General features: G+C 40.5%; 2 protein-coding genes across 6 annotated transcripts in view; both read right to left on the reverse strand.

Moving 5' to 3' along the window:
• hoxb3a (homeobox B3a) overlaps positions 1–25,167 on the reverse strand; it is a 39,370-nt gene that overhangs the window by 12,112 nt on the left and 2,091 nt on the right. For 2 of the 5 annotated variants that reach the window (XM_087809671.1, XM_087809674.1), the window contains exon 1: positions 6,104–7,396. The gene's annotated coding sequence lies outside the window, so the exon portion shown is untranslated. Of the gene's footprint in view, positions 1–333; positions 371–6,103; positions 7,397–17,732; positions 18,442–25,167 lie in introns of those variants that run through there. The other 3 variants (XM_087809672.1, XM_087809670.1, XM_087809673.1) reach the window with 3 other exon arrangements.
• hoxb4a (homeobox B4a) lies at positions 18,471–22,415 on the reverse strand. The gene is made up of 2 exons (XM_087809678.1): positions 21,684–22,415; positions 18,471–20,772 (listed from the first exon to the last, which is right to left on the reverse strand). Exons 1-2 carry the CDS (start codon positions 22,108–22,110, stop codon positions 20,504–20,506), a joined length of 696 nt encoding a protein of 231 aa, XP_087665804.1. The 5' UTR covers positions 22,111–22,415; the 3' UTR covers positions 18,471–20,503.

Here is a 25,167-nt window from a genome sequence, read left to right on the forward strand (position 1 = left end):
AATAATAATAATAATTTAAAAAATGCTTCCCATAGACCTCCAGTGAGAACACCAGGAGAGCAAACATGACATATGGCCAGTTTGTCCCGAGCGCCGGGAGCAGCACCGGGGCCCGCCCGGAGCCTCCTTCGATCCATCAGCTGCTGCAGCACATCAGCAGTCACATGTGTAACACTACTGCAGCTTCTCTTGTTATTAAAGTGCGGGAATAAAACGCGGCAGCTCCTGACAGCAAACACATAAATCAAGCAGCCCAGGACGGGTCGACCTCCCGGTACCAGCCCCGCACATTCATTCCTACGGCAGCAACATCTCCTCATCCCGAGCACTCACCGCTCCGCCGACCGTCCATTCTACACTCGCCCCCCCGAGGGTCTCCTCTCGCGTCCTCGGAGTCTGACTCCAAACTTGCACATAAAGTGGAGCAGAGGCGGACTAGCTTAGCTAGCTAGCTGCAGGCCCCGGACAAAGGAGGCCAGCCTCCACAGACACAACAGCTGATCAACCAATTTTGAGGGGAAGAGGAGGAGGAGGATAGAAGGGGGGGACAGCCCAACGAAAATATCCATCTACATAAATCCTCTCATCATCTCTGTTCAGCATCATGTATATCCTCACACACTCACGGGGTCTGTCCAGAAGATCTGCTGCGGCTCACTTTGACCTCAAACCTACAGATGAGAGAACCTTATCACCTTCTGCTCTTATCTCAAGAGAAGCTGTTGGTGAGTTTTTAAAGTCCAAAAGTGGCATAAAAGTGGGGAGACCCTTCCTCGCAGCAGCACACGTAAATGTTTGGAAACATGACAAAAATAGTGGCAACAGGTTGAAGATTAAAAGAAAACACAGTTATGGAAATGATTTTCTTTCTGTTGTTGATCCCAAATAGTTGTGAAGAAAACATTATTATTTTCACTTCCCATCCCCCCACCAAAAAAAGAAAAGGTCTCCTCTTTCCGGAAATGACATCACGCCATGCAGCGTTATATTCCGCTTTCACTCCATTAACATTCCTTCCAGGCCTCGATCCTGGTTTGGGTTTCATGTGATCACAAGAAAATCTATCATGCGAACTCCTCTACGCCGCCGCTATCTCCACCTCAAGAGTGTTGTAGCAAACATGTATGACGTCACACACTCCCTCTCTTAGAATCCTTAACTAAACCATAACTTACTCTCAATATCAATATTGATCAGTTAAATAATTCCTGATGTATTATCTGTAACTTTGAGCTGTATGAGCACAGTAGCTGCAGCACAATAATCCCTTTTTAATTGATTATTGACTATTATTATTTATGTATAACTGCTAATCTAGTCCCGTACACTCTGTGCTCGATTAACCCGCCTTTTATAAGTGTATTCGCTCATTAAAACTACTTTTTTCCCTTCCAGAGTCAGTTTATATCCACCAAAAATACTTAAACTAAGGTTTTAACTTGCACTAATAATCATTTTTTGTCCCCACAGAGATATTCCTAATCATCTTTTTTATATTTTGGATTAAAAATGTAACTTGTTGTGAGACAAGTTTGAACAAACTGCTTGAATAATCTCCGGCTGTTGAAAGATTCTCCCGCACTGACGGACTGAGGGTCTGAGATTAATGACGTAAAACTGCACAGCTTGTGGTTTGAAGCCGCCGCCATTGTTTGCCGTGTTGACTAACTGTTGAAAAACACGAGGCTGCAAATGGGAGGGAAACACCTCTGAGGAGTGACTTCTTCATTGGTGAGCGAAAAACCACAGCATGGAATATGTTATGTTCAATTTTTTCGGGGATTTAGATCCTCAATTTACTCCTTTAAAAAAAGTTTCTCGAAATAAATCCAAACATTCTAATCTCTATCCGGACCATCAATCTCTGACAAATCGGGCCCGTCGACTTCACCACTACATTCCAGATCATTCTCCAGCCACGGACGCCGTTTTTCATCGGGTTTCAACTCCTCCGAAACACCAGCAACGCAACACATCGCTAAAAAACACTCTTCTTCGTGTTGCGCTTCCTCCTCCACGATGACACGAACGTTTCACCACTTGATCTCACACACACACACACACACACAAAAAGTCCTGAAACCTCCAACATCCTGTCGCTGAAGTGACCGGTTGAAGGGTTGACTCGGCCGTGACCTGGATTCCTCCTTCACATCTACACACAGTTTACGCTTAAAGAAGAACGTTTGTTCAAGCTAGCACGCTACTTTAGCCCAGAAGAAGTCAACCAATTGTTGGTGCTAACAGCTATGAACAAGTGACCCTTTTTTCAGGGAGATTTTTTATGAGTTTGCTGTATTTATTTAAGCCTTTTTTCCTGTTTTCCTGGTATTTTCTTTGTGTATATTCATTACATTTAGCATCGTGGCGTCCATATTTCTGTCATTTCAGTGGTGCTGTGTGATGTGGTCTTATCTCTGGCGCGGGGCGGCGTGCACGCAGCAGAATGTGTGGCTGCAGGCAGGGTCATGCATCTGCTGGAGTGTCACCAGCAGTCCTGCAGCAGAATCTCATGCCATCAGCACCTTCTATTGAGCTCCAGTTAATCTTTATCAGAGATGCTAATCTTTAACCTCTGACTCAAAAGAAGCCAGATAAAGAGAAGGAGAGGAGTCGGGGTGGAGCTGTGTGTGTGTGTGTGTGTGTGTGTGTGTGTGTGTGTGTGTGTGTGTGTGTGTGTGTGTGTGTGTGTGTGTGTGTGTGTGTGTGTGTGTGTGTGTGTGTGTGTGTGTGTGTGTGTGTGTGTGTGCCCCCTTTTTCCTCCTCCGCCATGGAAAGTGCCAAGTTAACAATTTGAGTTCGATGGAGGAATGTCTTTGTGCCACACTTTTAAAAAAATGTTGATGCAATCTTGTATTTCTTCAAGTTAAAGATTAGAAATACAACTGGAATATACTGCATACATTTTGGTGGACGTTCGGGCACGTCTGAGGCTATTGGTAGAGAAAATAAAACTTTTTATATAGTTCAGTTTTCGGAGATTTGTCAAAAAAAAAATAGCCACAGTTTTCTCTGAGTATCAGCTTTCTGGAGCTGGATATGAAAAGAACATTTCTATCTAGTTGTATTACTGCTGTTTATGTTGACTTTGCAATTGGAAACACTTTGCTATGCTACCATAGAAACTCTAGTCAAATAATAATAATGTCAGTGTTATTTATATAACACCTTTCAGACATACCGTGGTCACAAAGTAAAGTAGAAACAAAGATGAAAGTGGAGAGAGTATTGTACTGGTGAGGGTTACGTGATACTTTTTAGAAGTTTGGCAGCAAATGATTCCAGTAAAACATTCAACACTGAATATCATTTCAAAACAAGAAAATGGCGAAAACGTTTTGAATGTACTAGCAATGAATTGCCAAAAGAGAAAATGTTTTTTAAAATTTATATCCTGCTATGGTATTTGGTGTGTTTAACCTCTCAGGTTTGGTAACTCTAAGCTTAATAGACAAAATTGACTACGGGTTAGTAAGTCAGCCATTCCCTAAATCGTTTTCAGATGGCGAGATTTTTCCTAAAGTATTTACTGCCCTTCATCTATTTTATTGACTCTTTGCACTTTGCAATTATCACGGAACATTTTCTTGAGGTATGTGCAGAGTAGCCAAAGATCTTTAACATCATTAAATGACACTCTTACTCTGGCACAAACATTGGGACTGAAGATACTGTGAAGTGTTGAACTGTCCGTCTTAGGATCTTCACCTCTTGCCGTGTCACTGTGATACCAACGGTTGGACGTTTTTAACCCAATAAAGATGTTCCATTATAATGTAAAAATAACTATTTTCTTAAATAATATACTAATCGGGACACACATTGCTTTTTAAAAACTTGTTATGATGTTTCAATCCACACGTTTTAAATTAAACTGCATTAATTCAGCTTGAACTGCAGTAAAAAACACATGTACACCAACTTGAGTAAAACGAAAATGATGCTTGTGACGCTCTTATATTTAAATGATAAGAAAACTTCCATTTTTCTCTCAGAAGAGCAGATATTATAGAAACACGTCTCAGCCAAAGATACGATGAGAATAAGTGTTTGTAATCTCCCTGTGATGTTTATCCTTTCCAAATAACAGCCTGATATTAAATTGATATCAATCCACTGTGAGGATTGTTACGTCAACAGATAAAAGCAGTGACATTTTTCATGGATGATTGACAGACGGAAAGATGAATCTACATTAAGAGACTGGAGGTAAACATAGGAAAAGATCGTGCAGCAACTGACTGCTATAATAAATAACTATATTCATGCGTTAAATTGAACCATCTCTGTGTTTCATAAACTCTTTCTTCAAACTTACAAACCAATTTAAGCTCCTTCTATTTTGTATGTATTACTTACTAACAGGAATCTTATCAATCTACTCACAGGTGATGACGATTGTCAATCATTCCAACTCTTGATGTGTTGGCAAGAGTCAGCGACGGCGACAAACAGCTTTAGCTTCTTTGATACCAACTGAACTGTTGTGATCCACCTGGCGCTAACCTTGTCTGCGCGCACTGACACCAGGATCAGAGGAACAATAGTGATCTAATCACTACATTTGCTCCGGCGGTCGGAAAGAGCTGCACGGATGGATTCCTGGGCCAGACCTGTCAGCTTTATAAAGTTTGACAGAGTTGGCTCGACTCGCCCACACTCTTTCACTTCCATTGCTGTTGTGCTCTGAGCTTGTCAGTGATGTATGGAAAAATCAATGGAATCACAGTCATGTTGGACTCTCTGTGGCTTCTTCCCGGCCTCTTCGGGTTCCTTCACCGGAAGTGAACGCTTAACCGCTCAGGTGAAGCTGCTACACACTCGGGCTTGGGTTGAGAATTTACAGACTTGAGATCAGTTATGACCAAAAGTCAGCCAACTACAGATATTCTTCTTTTTTTTTACAAAATCATGATGGATAAAAAGTTATCTTTATTTATATAAAATAAATATAAATATATTAAAATATAAGTTATATTTATTTGTGTGTTAACCCGTCTCTATTGCAATGAGACTAAAAACCATAAGATATATATTTTGTTTAAACAATTATCTACTCAAATATGATTTCAGGAAGAAATAATCAAGGAATATCTATCATTTATTTAGAATTACTCCAGTACTTTCCATTTTTTTTACTATACAAAAATCTTGAAAAATAGTAAATTCTGGAGTAAAAATAAAAATAAATGGTGATCGATATTTCTTTATTCTTTACTTAATCAGGACAAGCATTAAAGTGGTTACTAGCTAAAAGCTAGACTAACGGTTTCTGCTTTTCTGATCTCAAGAAAAAGATAAATTAGTAAAGTTTTCCAATAAAGATATTAAACAAAACTTTTGACATGAAAGGACTTTAATGCTCGTATATAGTTGCTATGAAAATGTTTAGTTTAAGTCAAAAGTAAAAACGTGCTGAGGTCTGATTTGCCACAAAAGTAAACACATATTAAATATAATAATTATGTTTTTAAGAACTAAATTAATACAAATATTAGCTTAGATGGCTAAAGATAGAGTGTTTTCAAGTTAAACAAAGGTGACCAAATGTAAATTGTATAATAAAAGACATACATTATAAATAAATATTAATTAAAGACAAACTGATCAGTTCCTCTTTCTTTGTTCTATATAGTGCATGCAGTGAGGTATTTAAAAAGAATATCTATAACCATTTATGTCCCTGATCACTTTTAAAATTGTAAATAAAATTAAGATCAAGTGTTTAACGACGCGCCATAAATTGTACGCGTCCACTTGCGATGGACATTTATTTTGATTAAAAAAAAAAGTATAATATTTGCGTAACTTTGCGAATAATCTCAGGGCAAAGAAAAGTGAGGTAGATCTCAGTGACAGGGACCTAGAAGAAGAAGAAGAGTGGGGGTTCTGAGTAAGCGATCTTTTCACACCGTCATAAATCACAGATCTTCCTTCGTTACACCTCACACACACGCACACACACACACACACACACATACAGATAAAGTTTACTAGCGAGGAGTCTGCGGCCACACGGCGGATAATTAACGTCCGGCACCGAACGCGGTTCGCGGGAGAACCGGTCACACATCGGAACCGAATTTTCGCAGTTGGATCTTACCTGCACTCCACGCTCCCCGTATCAACCTCAGCTGTTCCGGGACACAGAACCACAAGGGTTTTGCGTAATTCCAACGCAGCCGGTACCAGAGTGGGACGGAACCGAACCCTCTAATCAATCTGTTCGTTTACAGCGTGGATGAAGGATGCACTCGTGGATGTCTCTGGAAGAGTCATTCATGAAAAAGACTCCATCAATCTCAACGATCCTGCGCTTGTCTGGAGCTCCGAGTCTGAGGGGTTCTGCTTATTTCTGAGGCTCGGGGGCTTCTCTAGCCTTCACCCCCCGCCCTTCGCCTAGAGAGTGTTTTGCCCGGAACCAGACCAGGAGTCCAGAATCACCAAGACCTTTTCCTTATGCAGTGTCTTCCTCATACACACAGCGGCCAAAGTCTCTCCTGCAGAAGTGACTCCACCGGCTCTTATCTCGACACTTTTGGTCCCAGAAAAACTAGAACGTTGATTTTTTTTTTTTCTTCACCTCCGCCTTTGCTCCCCAGCTTTGGATTGACACCGTGAACTATTCCTGAACCGAGCTGGACTGACAGCCAGCGTCAGAGAGAAGGCTGTTGTAAGAGTGGGGGGGTCAAATCTGGTTCTCGTTCCTGTCCAATAGGGGGTCCTGGCTGAGGGTTAACGAGTGTTCTGTGTGACCCGGCTGGTCTGTCGTTGCCGGTGCCGGTCCAGATGTTGGGTATTACATGGTGTCAAACTGGGAGCGATCGGAGGACAAGACGACTGAAGCGGATGCGCAGGACCGACGTCAACATCACAGACGTCACGAAACATCTTTGGCCAGATTGAAAGTTCCTTCAAAGCAGCATTACAGAGAATTTTTTTTCTCCATTCGTTATTAATAATCCAGGCCTTTTGAGGGTCCATGTTCCCCACCCCCCTCTTCCTCTACTTCTTTGTGTGTCACGGTGTTATCTTCCCACGCGTATAGACGCGTCTCACCCACACACACACGCGCGCACTCAGAGCCAGATAAAGAAGAAGCGACACAGAAGTTCAATTACACTGAAGAGAAAACGCTCCTCTTTACTTCGATAAAAAAAAGGGATAATGAAGTGTAGGGGGATGAGGAGGTCTTCTTCCTCTGCTACTTGGAAACATTTCCGGTCCTTTCTTATCGCTGCTCTCCAGCCCCCGTGGACGCTTCGTGTCCCCCACTCGTTTTTTTTTCACCCCGTGCAACAAAAAAAAATACATACGGGTTATGAACGAACGGAGATTATTATTGATTGATTTCCGAACGATAATCGTCCGAGCGCGGGAATAAAGGAGCGCGGGAAACACCCACGGATATGTGCGGCCCCGAGGAGATAAGAGATCCAAATTGGTATAATAATATTGTTTTGGTTTCTCTCTCTCTCTCTTGCATTGCCTTTCAGAATACACCTGATGCAATTCATTCTGCATTAGTAGTTGAATTATGTAAATAAATTAAACTAAATTAAATTTTTGAAAAGCACTATATATATATGGGTTAACGATATATATATATGCTGTTACTTATATAAAGGTATATATATATATATATAAATATATATATATATATACCTATATATAAGTAACAGCATGGTTGCGGGCGCAGTACTATTCCTTTTCTAGCGCTATTATTACTCAGAATAAAAATGAAAGCTCCATAGCAGTCATGTAGCGGCGGTAAATTATGACTGTAGCTCCCTAAAACCGTGGTGTGAACATGTTTAGCCAACATTATTTCCTCTGCACTTAAATCTTGGGCTCGTTAACGTCCAGCTGCTGCAGATTTATGAGGCCTCGGTGATTTATGTCCGGGCGGCTGCAGCACACAGCCTTGCTCCACGGCTACCCGGTCGGAGGATCGCGCCGGACTTCGAACCGGCGAAATATATAGAGAATATATTTTTATTCATGCAATTTTCTCACACGTGATTCAACACCAATTACCCGAGTTAGTATTTTAATAAATACATAATTTAAATTCCCCCCTCCTTCTTTATATGTATGATTTATCAAGTTTAACCTCATATACTTTTTTTTTTCCAGAATTAAATGGGGTTAGAATTATGTTAATTAACGAAGACTTTTTGATTTATTTTTCCATTATTAATCGGGAAAAGACGTAGACAGTGTGTGTAGGGAGAAGGTTATGTTCAAGCGAGGCCGTTAACTCGACTTTAATTTATAGAACTTCTCATTTCTAACATGTGGCGTAAATTTAACCTCAAAATGTTATTTCTGACTAATATTTCGACCGACAAGTAGACACGCGGTCTTGTCTCGGATATCTTGAAATATGTCACGATATGAATGAGTTCCTCCACGTATGTGACGTACTGAAAAGATCAGCAAAAAAAATACAAAAAATGAACGACCCACGCGTCGTTAATCCACGCTCAAATAAAAACCTACGATCCTTCTCTCGCCATGTTTTTTTTTCTGAGCCAGATCGTCACAAAAGGCTGCACATTCTTCTAAGACAAAGCCAAGTCAAATATTAACGACGCTTCACATCTGGATCCGCCACATAAGAAGGGAGAAGACGCGAGATCAGACGCTCTTAATCGATCCCAGACATGGACGCGAATCATTGCTCAAGTATTTTGGACTCGCTCAGCGGGTTTGATGTGGAATTATCTCCAACATTGAAAATGAAAAAAAAAAACCTAGCTACGCGCGTTTGCAAATCTTATTTTAATCTCTATTTTTCAAAGGAGCTGACGGGAGTGGACGCACGAGTGCGAGTGGAGAAGCGAGAAACCCTCTTGTTTTGCTGGCTCGTGAAAGTACTGCCTCCTCTGGCTGGTGTGACGAGACACGAGGCTGCTTTAATTTAGTTACATGCTGGTGGAGGAGGAACCAGCCGGGAAATCTAATACCGTAAACCGACACCATCCATCCATCCATCCATCCTCAAACAACCTTTCAGACAATGCATGATGGTTTTCACCACTAATATGAACAATTATTTATTATTCGAGATATAAGAGCATATTGCATAAATTAACGGCCGTGCTTTGTTCAATCTATATTTAAGTGAAGGATATAAATATTAAAAATCAAGTTTATATCATAGCATATTTCCTGTTGGGCGGATAACATCTGCAAACAACGTTTACCACAACAACCGCTCAGTAGCGACACCCGGATGTCTGCTGACCTCTGTGGCGGAAGAAATGGAGTGAACTGGTCAGATGTGGATGGTGCTGAAAGGTTCGGACGAGGCGCTGACAATGGTCATGGCGCCAGGAGTTCAGTTCCTCCAGCCTTCTAGACAACACACGGGGGTAAAAAAAAAACAGGCACAGATCTATAATGGGGTGGGTAAATTCACATTAAAGTGGGTTTGCTTCCCCGAGTAGAGGCTCACAGGCTAATTTAGACCCGGTCCTCTCAGTTCGCGGGGCTCCCTCGGGCTAGATAGATGAGACTTTCCTCCTTCATGAGCGACTGGGGCGGGCCGAAATTTAAACAAATCTCCCCTTAATTGGTCACCGAAGTAATTCAAGACTGGAGCATCAGTGTCACACTGAGAGTAAAGTGTGTGAGGGAAAAAGAGAGAGAGGAGGGGGAGAGAGAGAGCAGCAACAGACGGGGGACATTCAGAGAAATATGTCGACTCTCTTCCCTCTTCTTCCCGACACATTCAGCGTCAATTTTCGCCTCGGTTTAGGATTTATGGCGGTCAGCAGCACGAGCTGCAGCCCTCCCTCACAGCCTGACACTCCGATCACTATAAATCAAGCGAGTGAGGAGGGAGAGGGAGAGAGAGAGAGAGGGGGAGACAGGCAGGAGGTGATGGGAGAAAGATGGAGAAGAATATCCAAGTGCTTCTTAAAATATCAACAGCCATCGGCTCACGTTGCTCCCTCTCTCCCGCCCCGCCATAAACAATGGCTGCCGCCGCTGATGATGATGGTGATGATGATGATGGGTGAGGGGTGTAAACAACACGACAGCAAACATGCACGATGAGGAAACACGGAGAAATATGGCTTAGTCGGGGGGCATATTTACCACGATGCTCAAAATATGACTCAGGGAAGAAGGGATTCCTGGCGCCTTGTCGTGGAGGATGAGGAAGAAGAGTTTTCTACTCTCCTCACTTCCCTCCTTCTTTCCTTCGTCTCGTAATACGCTGTCCACCCGCAAGACGCACACCCGTCCAAATTTGTTTTATTGCAGCCTCCTTCCCTCTTTTTCTCTTCCCCCTCTCTCTTTCTGATGGTGTCTTCTCTTCCCTTGCTCCCCCCTCGCTCTCTCACTCTTCTCTCTCTCTCCCTCTCTCTATCTACGATGGTAAAGGGGGGATTTTTCCCTCTCTCTCTCTCTCTCTCTCTCTCTTTTTAAGTTGAACCACCGGAGCTGCCACGGCGTGATATTCCTGACGAATCCCAATTTATTCCGCAACCACCGCATTCATTAGTTCATCAATCACGTGACTGGAAGGTGTGTGTATGTGCGCGTATTGTGGGTGTCGTATCTTGGGGTTTTGGGGGTGCTGCTTGAGGAAGAAGCAGGGGGGGAACCGGACCCACGCAGAGTTGGAATATATCTACAATAACTCTTCTTTTTTTTTTTGTTGGCCTAAAGATGACCGTAAAATCAACACACGTGAACTTCTGTATCTCTGGACGAGGATTTGTGGCCTGTGACAGACTTTCCATTAAAATATGTAATAAAAACCACTTCGTCTTATTCTTCACCGTTATTTTCTCTACAACAAACCATGAACCAGCCCATTCGTTCATTTTTTTTTCTATTAGCTCAAAACATACAGACGTAACGACATCATAAGCAATTAAATACGACTCAACACATAAAAAAGTCGACAATGGTGCCCGTTTATTGAATCTACAATGGAAACAGAAAATAAAATAAACATTCATTAACTTAGCCTCAATTGGATCGTATTCAATTCACGACTATGAAGAAGAATGGATGAGTTTAACAAACAAACAAAAGAAAGAAAAAAGACAGAACCTAAGAGAGACAATGACCGTGAAGCGTACGCGCTTCTAAGCGGCGAAAATGATGTTCAGAGAAAAACAGAGAAACAACCAGGATTGATTTAAAAAATATAAATATTTTTAGATTCATATGAAATATAAAATGTATACTATTCGTTTGAAAATCGTACAATAGGAGTATTACAAACAGTCAAGATCACCGTCAATATCGGTTCACAAAAACAGATTGAATAATGTTGCTTAATAATGATAGTGACGTAGAGAAATATTCATGTTTAAATTGGAACTGAAATAACCTAAACACATTATGCACAATATGTTTAAATCATTTTGATTTAAAGCATTTCTGCTTAAATTCACGTGTGTTATCGTTACACTATTGGGGTTTTAAACGCTATCCAACAACATTTATTATTATAATATAATAAATAATAATAATAATAATAATAATAAGGTGAAACAAATTAATGTTAAATCATCTCAAATAAAATATAAACAAAATATGAATATATCCATTTTTCATACCCAACACTATAAGCGAATGAATGAATAACTTGTATTAAAATAACAATAGGGTTTTATAAACGTTATTGTTTTTATATGAAATGTTAAATATGATCATAAAAGCCATCAGTAAATCGCTGAACTTATGTCCAGCTATTGTTACAATAGTGAGATGAAGTGGCGACAACATTAACGTGTATGTTGTTGCCATGAGCGACCACAACAGAAGCAAAAACACATACACGATACACGTGAAAAATGTGATGTAAAAAATAAGAGCAGGATGAAAGTATATAAATTGAGTAATGGGGGTCTTGGTGTGGGGGGGAGGGGGGTATCTGGTCCATGATGGATGAAGACACGAAGATTCTTCCTCCGTCTAATTATTAACTTTCGTAGAGAAGAAGCACTGACGCGTTTTCAACTATATAATCGAGCTAAATCTTTAATTTTTTTTATATTATTCACATTTGTCTCAATAATATTAATAGCATTTTTTAAGTGCAGCTCTTATTATCCATTTATAAATCAGCGTCTTTCGTTCGGAAAGGTAGCAGCTTTTGTATTGATCAGAAAATATGTCTTAACTATGAAATAAAATGATCAACTGATGTCTCGTTTTTTATCCGACTTAATACGGATTAACACATCTGGCGTAAACGTTTAATATTCTCATTTAATAGTGGTGAAATGATTAGTATCTATATGAGAACGACACAAATAAAACAATTTATATAGGTTTTTGTAATTTGTATGTAACATTTATTGTATAATAACCATTTAAGCAGCTCAATCATTGTATTGCGCACAAACCATTGTCTAAAAACAGAATTATAATGAATAGCACGAGCCATTACTGGCAGCTTAAGCACAAATAATAGCACAATAATAACAACATCCAGAAAATATGCCACACAGTTACCTCCTTAACGGCTGTATCGTGGTGTTCATTGCACATTGGGCAGTAATTCTCCCAAACAACGCCGCTGGTCCTGGATTTACATCCACAAATCCATCCACATCAGCACAAAAGCGATCCTACTATAGTACTCACGCAGATTGTTAAAATGTCAAGTCCTGGGTGACAAATCTGAACATCTACCAGGGATTTCTCCATAGTCGTTCAGAAATACAATACATTTATTTGTGATATATTCGTGAATAACCGTATTTTATCGAAAAAGTGAATCGCCTTTTTTTTTTCTGCTCCGCAATTCTGAGCAAATTCGAGGCTCCAGTTCTCAGCATTAAACTGCTATTTATCAGGGTAAATACATCGATGAAAAGACGGGATTTATACCTTCTATATTCTAATGTAATAAACAAAAACACATATAATAACAGTTTGTATCTTGATGTATTGTTGACACGTCCTTATTTTATCCCTTTTTTAAAATTTCAAATTCATATAATGCAGGACAATTTTACATACGGATAAAATTGATTTTTAAAATGATATTTATATTTTTGATTTCAAAACGAAAGAAGCTTTGATCTATTTAATTGTACCATCCTTTTTATTGACTTCAAATTGCAATTGGATTTTAAAGCTTTTCCGTTATTAACCATAATTAATTAATTTATTCAGTATTACTGAATCATTTGGATAGCACAATTTCAAATGCACACAAACACGTATGTATAGGAGCTTGTGTGCGCCAGAAGTCATATAACGTTTTTTTAAAAGGGGGGGTTCAGAGGGGGGGTGTCGACCCAGGCCCATAGAGTAAGAGAACAGTCCCTTGCAGTGGAACAAGTACTCAGTTGGTATTTAAGCAGAAGCAGAACAGCAGGAGTTGAAATTTAACAAGCATGTTTTTAATGAAGCTGCAGGAGCTCGCTGCTGAAATTGGATTCACTGGAGGATTCTGGCGAGGACAAGCTGCTGCAGCGACGTGGTGTATAAAAACTCTCTCTTTCTGCCATTGTATCTCCTTCGGCGTATAGAACTGCCCCATCCAATTAGCTACACTTGGAGACTTTACAATGTGAAAGTTGAACAAGTAAAAGAAGAAGTGAGAGAACAACAGCTTCAGACATGATGGTAGCGTCTATATTTGTAAGAACTGTGGTTAGCGGCTGATGTCCAAATAATGACAGATGATTCAAAATATCTCACTTGAAATAACCTTTGAATTCTGTGGTTTGAATGTGAATTAATCAAGTGACATAAGCACATTTATTTCACCTGTAAAAACCCTTAAACCTCACCAAGTTGCACTTCATGTCTCAAATCCTTGAAAAGACAAATACAAATTGGGAATATATTGTAGTTTTATACAAATTAATTTGATATGGTGCATGTAGTATTTGTTACTTAGACTGTGAACAGGTGATCATGACATGTTGGTCCGTCAAGGTTGAAAATGAGGGGGGCTGTCTTCTTATTTCTCCCTCATTTTAACAAATGATCAAGAGTTTGAGGAATCGTACAATCGTGCCAAATGCATATATGCATTGATTTTTGAGGGAAGGAGTCGTGGCATCAATAGCTGCGATTACACGGACTCACCCTAATCAGAATAAATGATCGCTTCATGCAAACATTCTTTTGGAAACGGATGATTCGATCGTACGATTGAATTTCATTCGGATCAGGTGGAGTTAAGACGATGGTCTGATCCTGATCTTTATATCTAGACTGACTTTGTGTTTACCCAGATGACACCAAACCAGTGTCTCCTTCTGTTCTGGTGGAGGAAGGGGCCACTAAATGTATTCTTTACAAATGGGGGTCCGGTACCATCCGTCTCCGTGACTGGATCAGTATGTACAGCAGCTGATGCTAGCGCTTGAACATCAACACGTTGCATAAGAAAACACATAATAGGTTGTGGTTTGCTACCAATGCTAATACGCTATTTACCCTTCTGGACGGTCATGCACTTCTGAAACAGGTCGTGTCATGTAAACATGGATATTCAATCTTGGAGAAAAATGCTAACACAACCGCAGCTAATGATGCCTCAGTATGTGCAAAGCATTTATTCATGCCGTCCGTCAACAAAAGCCGTCGCGGACATCTTGAAAACATCTTGACACCACAGACAGTGAGATCAGATGACTTTCCTTCTTCTTGTTGAGTTTGGTGATTCATTGCTGTTACATGAAGCTCTTTTGTTGTTGTTCAATTGATATCATTCACCATTTTATGTTGGGCACTACTCAAATGACAGTGAAAACTTTGTGTGACGCTACAATGGGGAAGTTTACTTGTATCTGTTTACATGAGATACGTAGATGTTTTATGGGGGATTTACAGGTGCAAAGTGAAACCACCTTTATAGCAGACACATATTAAACACTAATTCCATGAATTTTGCTGGTGCTTTTATGAACCTTAAAAAGATCGTATCGCTCAACCATTTTGTCATACAGAAGCTTTAGTCATTCATCCGACAAAGAGAGCAAAATTGTCGTTATTCATTTCTACATTGAAACAAATCGTTGTTATGAGTAGCAGTAGCTAAAGACAAATATTTTGTAGGCTTTTACTTTGTAAAATTAATCTGTGCTTTGTAATATATATTATATGTCAGTCCAGGTCCATGACCAAAATCTGGCCTGCCAAGGCATTTTATGTGGCCTGCGGGCGGTTGTGTCATAATAATAGTAGACTAATGTTCATGTTGTTTAACCTAGACCTATTCTTTTCTAGATCTTAGCTATGAAATATAGATTTTTGATAGAAAATCAAGGATAATAATCAAGATAGACGGGGCCAAGAATAAAACCAAAATATGGCAATCCACCTCACACTTCCTGGTAAAGACAGTTTGATAAATATAGATTTTTACAGATTTTGGCCCCTCATCTGATTGAGTTTGGCACCCATGCCATATACATTACCAGCAAGCCATCCGTTACAGATTCCTGTACCCAGTTCAGATTGATGAGGCATTGTGAACATTTCATTTTAGTTTTTTTTCATCAAATATTTTACATTGACTTGTAAGAACAAATCATTACAATCCGGATCTAATTACTTGAAGTTTGTTGTTCATTTGCTGTGTTTAATGTATCCACAGCATGACCTTTTATTTACCTTTACATTTTTGACAGGACTGAGTAATAGTTTATTTTGATCAAAAGCAAATGTTGTTACACAATACAAAACAAAGGGAGCAGCTTTTGTGTTACTGTAAAGACAAATACAGAATTGCTATGTGTTTACAGAATGTGTATCTAAAATGGACAAAAAAAAATCTGATTTTATAGCGAATTATTTCAGAATTTAGAATGATCTGACTGTCTGGATTGTGAAGAGGTTGAGTGGAAGCAGATGTGTTTACACTGTCGGCAGATTGGCACTGAAATGTATACAAAGAAAGATAACTTTAAAAACTGTAGTAGGATACTGACATAACCATTAGGTCTATCACATCCCTTGAAAATTTTCTGAAAATAAAAATAAAATCCTTTTAAAACCACTACTGGACTTGAACCAGCGTGGAGTCAAAAGAGCAGCTTCTCATTGACCTTTAAAGAGGAAAAACATCACATGACTCTAGTTTAGATGGGAAAGTGGCTGAAATGAAAGAAGCTTCTCTGCGTCTTAACACCAAATCAAACTGTCTTTATAGTTCTTTAATCTGCTCTTGGAATACACAAAGGAAGAGTTGCCTTCAATAGACTGCCAACATGAACAAACCTGCACCAACATGGCACCGGTAAAAACAACATTTTCTAATACACTAGATACACCTTAATAATAAGAATAGTTAGGTTAAAATGTGAATCTTAAAATTAAAAAAAAAAATTGAGTTAAACTTTCATTTAACTTAATTTCGTTATGGATATATTTTACATTTCTTTGTAATTAATAGATCTTTATTCGCTAATATTACCGTTTTAATGAATCAAAAAAATAAATCAATTCATGTTGGAATGTGGGGTAAAACTGAATAAAAAGTATTTGAGTCTTTAAGAGAGCCGATAGCAAATTAATAAATATGATTATCATTATGAAAGCTTCATTTATTTACAGACTTTTTGATTATATTTAAAACGCGTTTTCAATTTAATCTCTCATGAGAAGAGAAGTTACTCTCCACGTTTTTTTTTAATAAGATTGATCACTGCTTGACACTGAACTGAAAAAAAAGTGATTTATAAAAATCAAATTTGGGTTTGAGGCGAGATATTTTCACCTCGAAACTTTAGTTTTAACAACGTTTTAGTTCGTGGTGTCACGTGTCAGACTTGACGTCTCACCTGACCCCACAGAGGAGGAGCAGCGAGTGCTGTCCTGCGTCTGACCTCCACCTGCGCTTATCTGCGCAAGTCAGTGTCTGAGTGTCTGAGTGTGAGAGTGGGGTCTCAGAGTGGGGTCTCAGACTGCACGACCTGCCCGCGGGTTACAGTGGCCTGAACTCGGCCTGTTATGACTAGAGGGGCCAGGGTTAGGAGGGAGGTGGGGGGGGGGGGGGTTGGATGTCCGAGGCTCCATCAGCCACGGCGGGGTCAGGAGGAGGAGGAGGGGTCAGAACCAGTGGCCCTCATCGGTTAGAAAGAAGAAAAAAAAACGTGTCCTCTGCTTGAACCCTCTCTGGCCACAAATGGACATCCACGAACTCCGCGTGACCATCGATTCATTTCTCCTCTCCTGCACCTCTGCTTGCGTGTGATACCTTCACCTCCGTCGATACACCCTCCACCCACTTCATCGAGCGCGCGCTCCAGAAGAACCATCTTTTCGCTTCAAATCTCTAAACGATTGATTTCTGATCAGGTCAAGCAGGAGGAGTCTTCAACGGAGAGTCGATCGATCCTGGTTAATTTCCAATAGTGCGTTTTTTCTTTCAGAACACGGTATCGTGTTATTACTGGTGAATTATTATAGAGAGAGGCCAGTTCATCACCCCCCTTTCTCCCCCCTTCTCCCACACACACATGGTCACACACACACATTTCTCATCGTTCGACCCCTTAAATAAAAGTTAATTCTCAAACTTTAAAAGGGGTCGCAGACGCACCAAAAAACAGTTGCACAAACTCCGAGTCCGTTCAAACGTCTCAGGAATCCAAAGGACCCCCGAGGCCACACTCGCCACCCCTCGCGACCTCGCCAAATGTGCGCGGGGTTACAGGACCATAAAAACGCCAGCGCGCCATCCGCGCACACAAACACACATATGGCAGCAGCGACATGAAGGGAGACCTTCTTACCTTCACGCGTGTGTTGAGGGCCATCGTAACACCCGGGGCCCCGCGTCTCGCTGGAGAACCTGGACTTTCTTTCTTTTCTTCGCGACGAGAACGACTTTTTAAACTGCTGGGTAACTTGCAGAGAGGGTGGGAAGGGCAGTGAATGTAAATATTTTTTTTGTGTGTGTTTTTTTTTGTGTGATTCTGTGTGTTTGGGGGGGGGGGGGATTTCTTCCAAGACGTCTTATTCCACTTCTTGTCCTCCGCCCCTGTCCCTCTCTGTGGCAGCAGGCTCTTGTGTGGCTGAAGAGGACAAAAGAGCAAAAGAAGGAGAAGAAGTGTTTAAAGACCAACAAGTGATTAATGATTTTTTCTTGTATAATTCTCACATTTTTCTTCAGGAGCTGCCCTTCTGTCCTATCCGCGAATAATGCAGCGGGACATTTTTGTGAGGCAGAAAAAGAAAAGCATTGAGAGAGGCAGCAGAAGGCCAGGCTGATAAAAAGATGGGGGGATTTTTTTTTTTTATTGTTCCAATCCACACACACGCAAATTCATTTATTTCTACTGGCGCTCAAGGGGGTTGGAGTATATTGTGACACCGGGTGTCACCGTGCGTATGTGTGTGTGGGGGAATATTGGGGTGAAAACCAGTTTACTTGCTTTAATATAGGACGGAGAAGCGTTGGATTCAAGGTTTTGACACAAATATCATCTAATGAAGATCGGTACTGAGCCAGAGGCACACACACATCCATATATATATATATATATTTATATATATATATATATGTGTGTGTGTGTGTGTGTGTGTGTGTGTGTGTGTGTGTGTGTGTGTATTTACACACATATATACACATATGGTGATCTCATGTGTGAAATATATGTTATGAAACCGCAGCATCTTTCGTTCATATGCTGAAGGTAGACAAATGGCTCTGAGGTGTGCGGCCCAGGGAGAAATCAAGCCAGGAGTAATAGGGAATCTTCCCCGGACCGAACAAGGCGAACGGTCCAATTTGGTGGGCAGGCTTTCTTTGTTTAAAGTTCACGGTGAAACGGCTATTTTCTCCCTCACCTCCCCCCTTCCACACAATCGCCGCGTGTTTTTTTCGATACCTGCTCTGCGAACAGAAAATGAAAATGAATTCGGCAGCCGCAGCTTCCAAAAGAAGCCATTCGTCTTGTTGATTATCTATTTGGTTGTCAGGGTTTGAGCTATGGCGCCGTCCCGCTCCTTCTTTGTAATGTGGCTTATAAAAAAAAAAAAAAAAGGAAAACGAAAAAAGGAAAAATCGTCACGCACGCGCACCACCGGCGCACGATAACCGAGAGCAGCAAACATTACACTCATTAAAGCGTTGGAGCCGAGAAACTATTCATTTCATTTTGGTTCCAAAGCAGCACCTCCGTGTCGCCTCTCCCCCCCTCCTCCCATCATCCTCCCCCCTTTCCTCCCTCTCCTGCACCGAGCCTGCGTCGGCCCCGGTGCGGTCCGAGCAGCCGTTAAATTAACGGTAGATCGGTTGTGAAACGGAGGGACGGTTTGTGATTTAAAATGAGATTACAGGACGTAATGTACCAGCATCACTTACGACCGGGACCGATTAATCACCAGAACCCCTGATTCCTGCAGACAGACCCGAGCGTGTGCGCGTGTACAGATCAAATCATCATTCCCTGTGTTTTTTAAATAATGGAGAAAAAAAAGAAAAAAATCGCAAAAAAAAACATAAGAAATTCATCTGAGGTTTCAGTCATTTATTTAAATTTCTATGAGTTATTTACAATAGAAGGTCGACGAGGAAGCGACATCGAGGCAAATATCATCATCAAATGTATATTTCTTTGGAATGTAACAATGAATGCAAATAACAATGGAAAGAAAAAAAACACATAGAAAGAGAGAGAAACAAGTGCGATCACCGAATGTCCGGTAAGAAAAAAAAAAGCATCTGATGGTGTCTTTCAAAAATAAAGATTGTAGGAAATTAAATTACATTTGTTTTAAATATTACATAAAAGAACGCATATTTTTTCATATCACTATGATGACTCCACACAATATACAAACAAGCTATCACCTTTAAACATAATAAAAAAAATAACACTTACATAAAAATGAATTACTGAGGTATAGTAAACTAGTGCTGCGCGTTCTCAAGCTTCCGTACCTTCCGGCAGCTTCATAAACCCTGTTCAAGTCCAAAACTACAAGCTATGGGATGTTTTCTGCATCCTGTCAGTCCACAGTAAAATAACATTAAAAAAAATCAGCGGGTTTGGATATCTGGGACGAGGTTGCGAGAGAAGAGTGTGTGTTTACGAGGGGATGAGAATTCCCTTCTTGAACGACCATTTATTACACGCGTGTCTTTAGGTGTGTGTGTGTGGGTGGGTGGGTGGAGGAGGGGGGGGGGCAGAGTTCCTACTTTGCACCCGCAGAGTAAACATGACAAATGTGCTCAGAGTTTGGCATGATTAAAGACGAAAACGAGGATCCATCTTCAGTTAAAACAAACGCTGTGTTAATGTCTTCCATGATCAGGAGGGATGGGCGATTAAAAAATTGTTTAAAAAAAAAAAAAGCCAAAAAACAGCTTTTTTTTTTTTTTTTGTTCAGTAGCTCCTGCTCCGTCCACGTCTCCTGCGACACTGTCACGTGATAAAAGAAGCATCCTTCCAGGGGAAAATATGTTCCAGCGTGAAGATTCCGGTGGATAGATAGTTAGTTGGGGACAAAGAAAAGGGGGGGCCACACATATATAAAGAGTCCCATCACGGGTTCGGTCCTAAGAGCTGGTCAAAGCCGGGGAATGGTTCGTCCCCGAGCGCACCTTGGTGTTAGGCAGCTTGTGATCTTTCTTCCACTTCATCCTCCGGTTCTGGAACCAGATTTTAATCTGCCTTTCTGAAAGACTAAGAGTGTGTGCGATCTCCACCCTGCGCCTGCGCGTCAGGTACCGGTTGTAGTGAAACTCCTTCTCCAGCTCCAGAACCTGCTGGCGGGTGTACGCGGTCCGGGAGCGCTTGGGTTCTCCACCCGTGTAGTTGGGGTTCACTGGAAAGGAGAGAGAATAAGATGGGGTTTAATATGAGAATATAAGAATAATATAAGAATTGGTTAATATGATATGGTTGACGGTTGACACACATGTGTTTGCAGTGCACACATCTCGTCAGGTGACCCTGCAGAGGTTTATACTTGACAGGATCTCGAGGTCAAAGTCAGAAAGATACCAGACCTAAGGAAAATATCACAGAAACGATCTTCTATCTCTGTGAAAAGACGACACGGGGAAATGGCAGCCCCGCGTTTGTAAAAAAAAAAAAAAAGAAAAAAAGGAAGACTAATGGAGGAGGGGCTGTCCGAGCCGCGATTCTACACAAAAATAAACAACGTCGAACCTATAAACACGAGGAGCTAATGTGCTCAAAATGATCAAACGTCCTTAGCAGATCTATCTTGAGTGTTTACGTTCCGGCGAGTTTAGTAAAACCGTCATAACCCCGTCGTTGCGATCACGCTCCAGTTCCTCAGTCTATTCAGCACCGAAGCCATTAAAGACTATTTGTTTTTACATTAAGTCTTTTTACTGCCTGCTCCATAAACAGCCAGAATCCAGTCTTGCTATAAAACTTTCCCCTCCCTGGATCCACGGCGAGAGCTCGACAAAGACACCGTTTACACAAGCCCACCACTTAAAATCAAATTACCAAAGCATAAAAGCGAACTTATGAGGTCGCTCCAAGTTGTCATAAGGCAGGAATTAGTGCTGAGACCCGCCTGAGAAAAAAAAGGCACCTCGGCGGAGAGGTGTAATAAAAATTTATGGAGGGAGTAATTATATTGGCCCTGCAAACACGGCGTCGTAAATCTCGACCCAAGGACTAGAGACCGGAGAGAAGCAGTAGATCCAGAGCTGGACATGAAGCAGAGAGAGAGGGAGGGAAGAAAAAAAGGACACTCACCAATGTTTACATGGACTTTCTTCATCCAGGGGTAGACCACCGGGTCTTTGCGGGAGTTTACGACGGGCGAAGTGCTCTGCGAGAGCGGCGGTTGCCCGCAGGACGGAGGAGGTGGACTCGGTGTCACGGAGTCGCACCGTTGGCTCTCCGGGGCCCGGGTGCACGGAGGAGCGGCGTGACCCCGCGGCGGTACCACCACCGAGGCGGGCTGGAGACACGGCGTGTAGGGCGGCTCCGCCCGCCGCTGGTTCTGGTGCGGGAGGTGGTGGTAGAGCGAGTCCGGCTCGAAGGCGGCGGGCTCCGGTCGCTGCGAGCTGTAGTAGTCCGGAGAGTTGCTGGGTAGATAGTCGCTCTGAGAGTACTCCTCGCACGGGGGGAACTTGGGGTCCACATAGTTGGAGTTGATCAAATAGGAGCTCATGGCCATTCACGTCACTCTTATTGTCAAATTGCACCGACACGGAAAATATATATAACTAACATTTATATCACATCCCTTTACTCGTCGCTTATTCCTGTTCGCTTGAACCCTCCTACTTCTGTCAAGTGAACAAAGTTAACAAACCACGTGACGCCGGGCAGCCAATGGGGCGCGGCCGTGGGATCAAGCCCGGATAAGGAAATTGGATTAGATGCGCGTGCACGCTGGCGCCTCGCCGTACGGCCTGACTCCTGGACACACGCGCGCAGAAACACATTTACGATGGCATTCCGTGAAAAAAAAAAAAAAAGTGTGGTCGTAGAAGGAGGAAAAACAAAAGAAGTGTGTGTGGCCAAGAGTGGCTCGACACGCCCCCTGCGCGTGCACGCCAGGCTCTAATACTAGGGAGTGGGCAGTGGCGGTGTCAGAGACAAATCTGGCGTGTTTGGGATCGATAGAAAATTCATCAACTAATTCAGGTTGTGCGGCCTCCTAAATCACACGGTTGTGCATTAGCACCCAGCAGCCGCGCGCGAGCCCCCGACATTCCACGGTGCGAGGAAATCGAGCTCCGGACTCGCCGCGCATGAATAAACCTGCTTCATTATGCTCGTGCATTTGTGCACATCCACTACCTGCAGCGAGGCTCGTCCTTCAGCTGAGCAGAAAAATAACCTTCGTGTCAACCAGAATATTTAATCAAGACGCGTGTGTGCCTTTTAAACGAAACAACAAACATTATTATATTACATCGTAAACCCTGAATCATAAATGATACACCCAAATCCATAATATAATATAATATAATATAATATAATATAATATAATATAAAATAATATAATATAATATAATATAATATAATATAATATAATATAATATAATATAATATAATATAATATAATATACAATACAATACAATACAATACAATACAATATAATATAATATAATATAATATAATATAATATAATATTATATTATATTATAAAAGTGAAATATTTAGATTTAATCATACGATAGATATGCTTTTTTTAAAACGATAAAACGAAAACTTGCAGAATGTTGAAGCGAAACAACCTTTAAATGTACTAATCCCTCTATTCTACGCCCTTGAAAAATAAATAAATACAGCTGTTCCTTTACGAAATATATTTAAGACTTGTGGCAATTTTTCAAAGGAAGAAATAAAACTACACTGCCGAATTAAAAAAACAAAAAAACATTAAAAAATCTCCGAGTGCTCGTAGTGTATTTATCCACTATATTCTCCCCTAGAAGCGAATTTGTGATTGTTGTCATGATTTTTACACAAATCCGGATCTACAGGGTAGATATAGAAGACAGCGTCTCTCTGGGCCGATGCACTGCTTTGCTAAAAAAAAGAAATATATAACCAGACCACGAACATTTCCACTGGGCAGATCCATGACCTATCACCTAAGAGCTGGACAGGAAACAAATAAACTGTGCTGCGCCACTTCCTTCTGCATGGGTTTGATCGTCCTACTGTTCTAGCATATATTCATATCCTCTTGTTTTTTTCATTTTCATTATTGTTATTTTAGTAGTTTCCGTTATTTCCAATCGCGTATTTATTACGATTCAATCGCAAGGCCTTTCCATGAAACACGTTCTTATTATGCACAACAGGCTTCTGCAGCTTTAAGTTGTGATTATCAAAAAAGGATTAACGAGGAGGGGTAACGCTGGCAACTCCAACCGAGAAGCGCTCAGGGAGAATGAACCCAATTTAAAAAAGGAAAAGATAAATGACCGCATGGGAGCGGGGAAGCTCTACCCACTTACAAAAAAGCTTCAGAGGACAGATGAAAAGATTAATAAATACCACGACAGAAAACAAGTTTTTAGAGAGTCGTATTTTAATTAAACGAAATAATGCACTTTTTAAACGTATCATATCGAATGCTAAATATACAGATACAAAAAATAGACACAACGTCCACCCGATCATGTGAATGAACCAACTAATATAGTCTATAACATGTTTTACAGAAGACAAAACGGGTGAAAATACAACGAGAAACAAAACTAAAATGAATCAACAAATGACAGTATTATGTGGCAAAAATAAAGAGTTAAGTACAATGTTTGGATTTATTGACAACTACAAAGTTAATTAAAAATAGGTTTAAAATAACTCAACACAAATAATGAGTATTTAACGAGATACTTTATTATTATTATTATATATTCCCAAGAATTTGCGTGTTTCAGAATAATTATAATGTGGTAAAATATCACATTTACGAGTATAAAATGCAGCAGTAATATTAAAACGTAGTTGAAATTATAATAATAATTGCACTGAATTATTAATACAAGAGGAAACCATTTTTAATAAACGATAAACGATTGCAATAGATAATAAAATAAATAATAGTTCTCAAACCGTAATTAAAACACGTAAATAAACAACATAGAAATAAAAAAAATACATTTATAATAATCGATGCACACACTAACTTTTTAAGGACTCTCTGTTTACTCTTAAACTCTACACGTACTACTACTTCTTTTTTTTTAACCACACGGTGTTATTTCATTGTGTTTAGCAGCTACGATTTCTTCAACTTGACCTTTTCTGCTGTGGGTTAGCTCAGGTATCGATCAAGGTGTGGTGACACTTCCTCCCCCTCTCTGTGCTCAGGTTTGTCAACAGCAGCATTCACGTAGCAGGTCATGAATGCTGCTGTTGTGGAGGTCAAGGCTCTACGTAGTCAGGTCTACAACACACAGACACCCCTAGAAAACACCGGGATATATATATATATATATATATATATATATATATATATATATATATATATATATGTATATACACAAACACACACACAATAATCACTAGTATAATTAAAAGAATAACTTAATATCATATAATAAATAATACCAGCTACATAATACAATTTAATAACACTTCAGAAAACCAATGAACGCTTCTCGTTTCAAACCGCTGTTAAAACGAATTAAAGAATTGTTCACTTGAATATATATGAAAAAATATATACACTCATCGAAGTAAAAACACCACAAACGCAACACGATG

The sequence above is a fragment of the Callionymus lyra genome, chromosome 15 (genome assembly GCF_982586985.1).
Source record: "Callionymus lyra chromosome 15, fCalLyr1.hap1.1, whole genome shotgun sequence".
Taxonomy (NCBI): Eukaryota; Metazoa; Chordata; class Actinopteri; order Syngnathiformes; family Callionymidae; genus Callionymus; species Callionymus lyra.

Coding starts and splice junctions, on each gene's coding strand:
- hoxb4a (XM_087809678.1), bottom strand. CDS start 22,110: ATGGCCATGAGCTCCTATTTGATCAACTCCAACTATGTGGACCCCAAG. Junction 20,773..21,683: donor GAAAGTCCATGTAAACATTG/GTGAGTGTCCTT, acceptor TCTCCTTTCCAG/TGAACCCCAACTACACGGGT.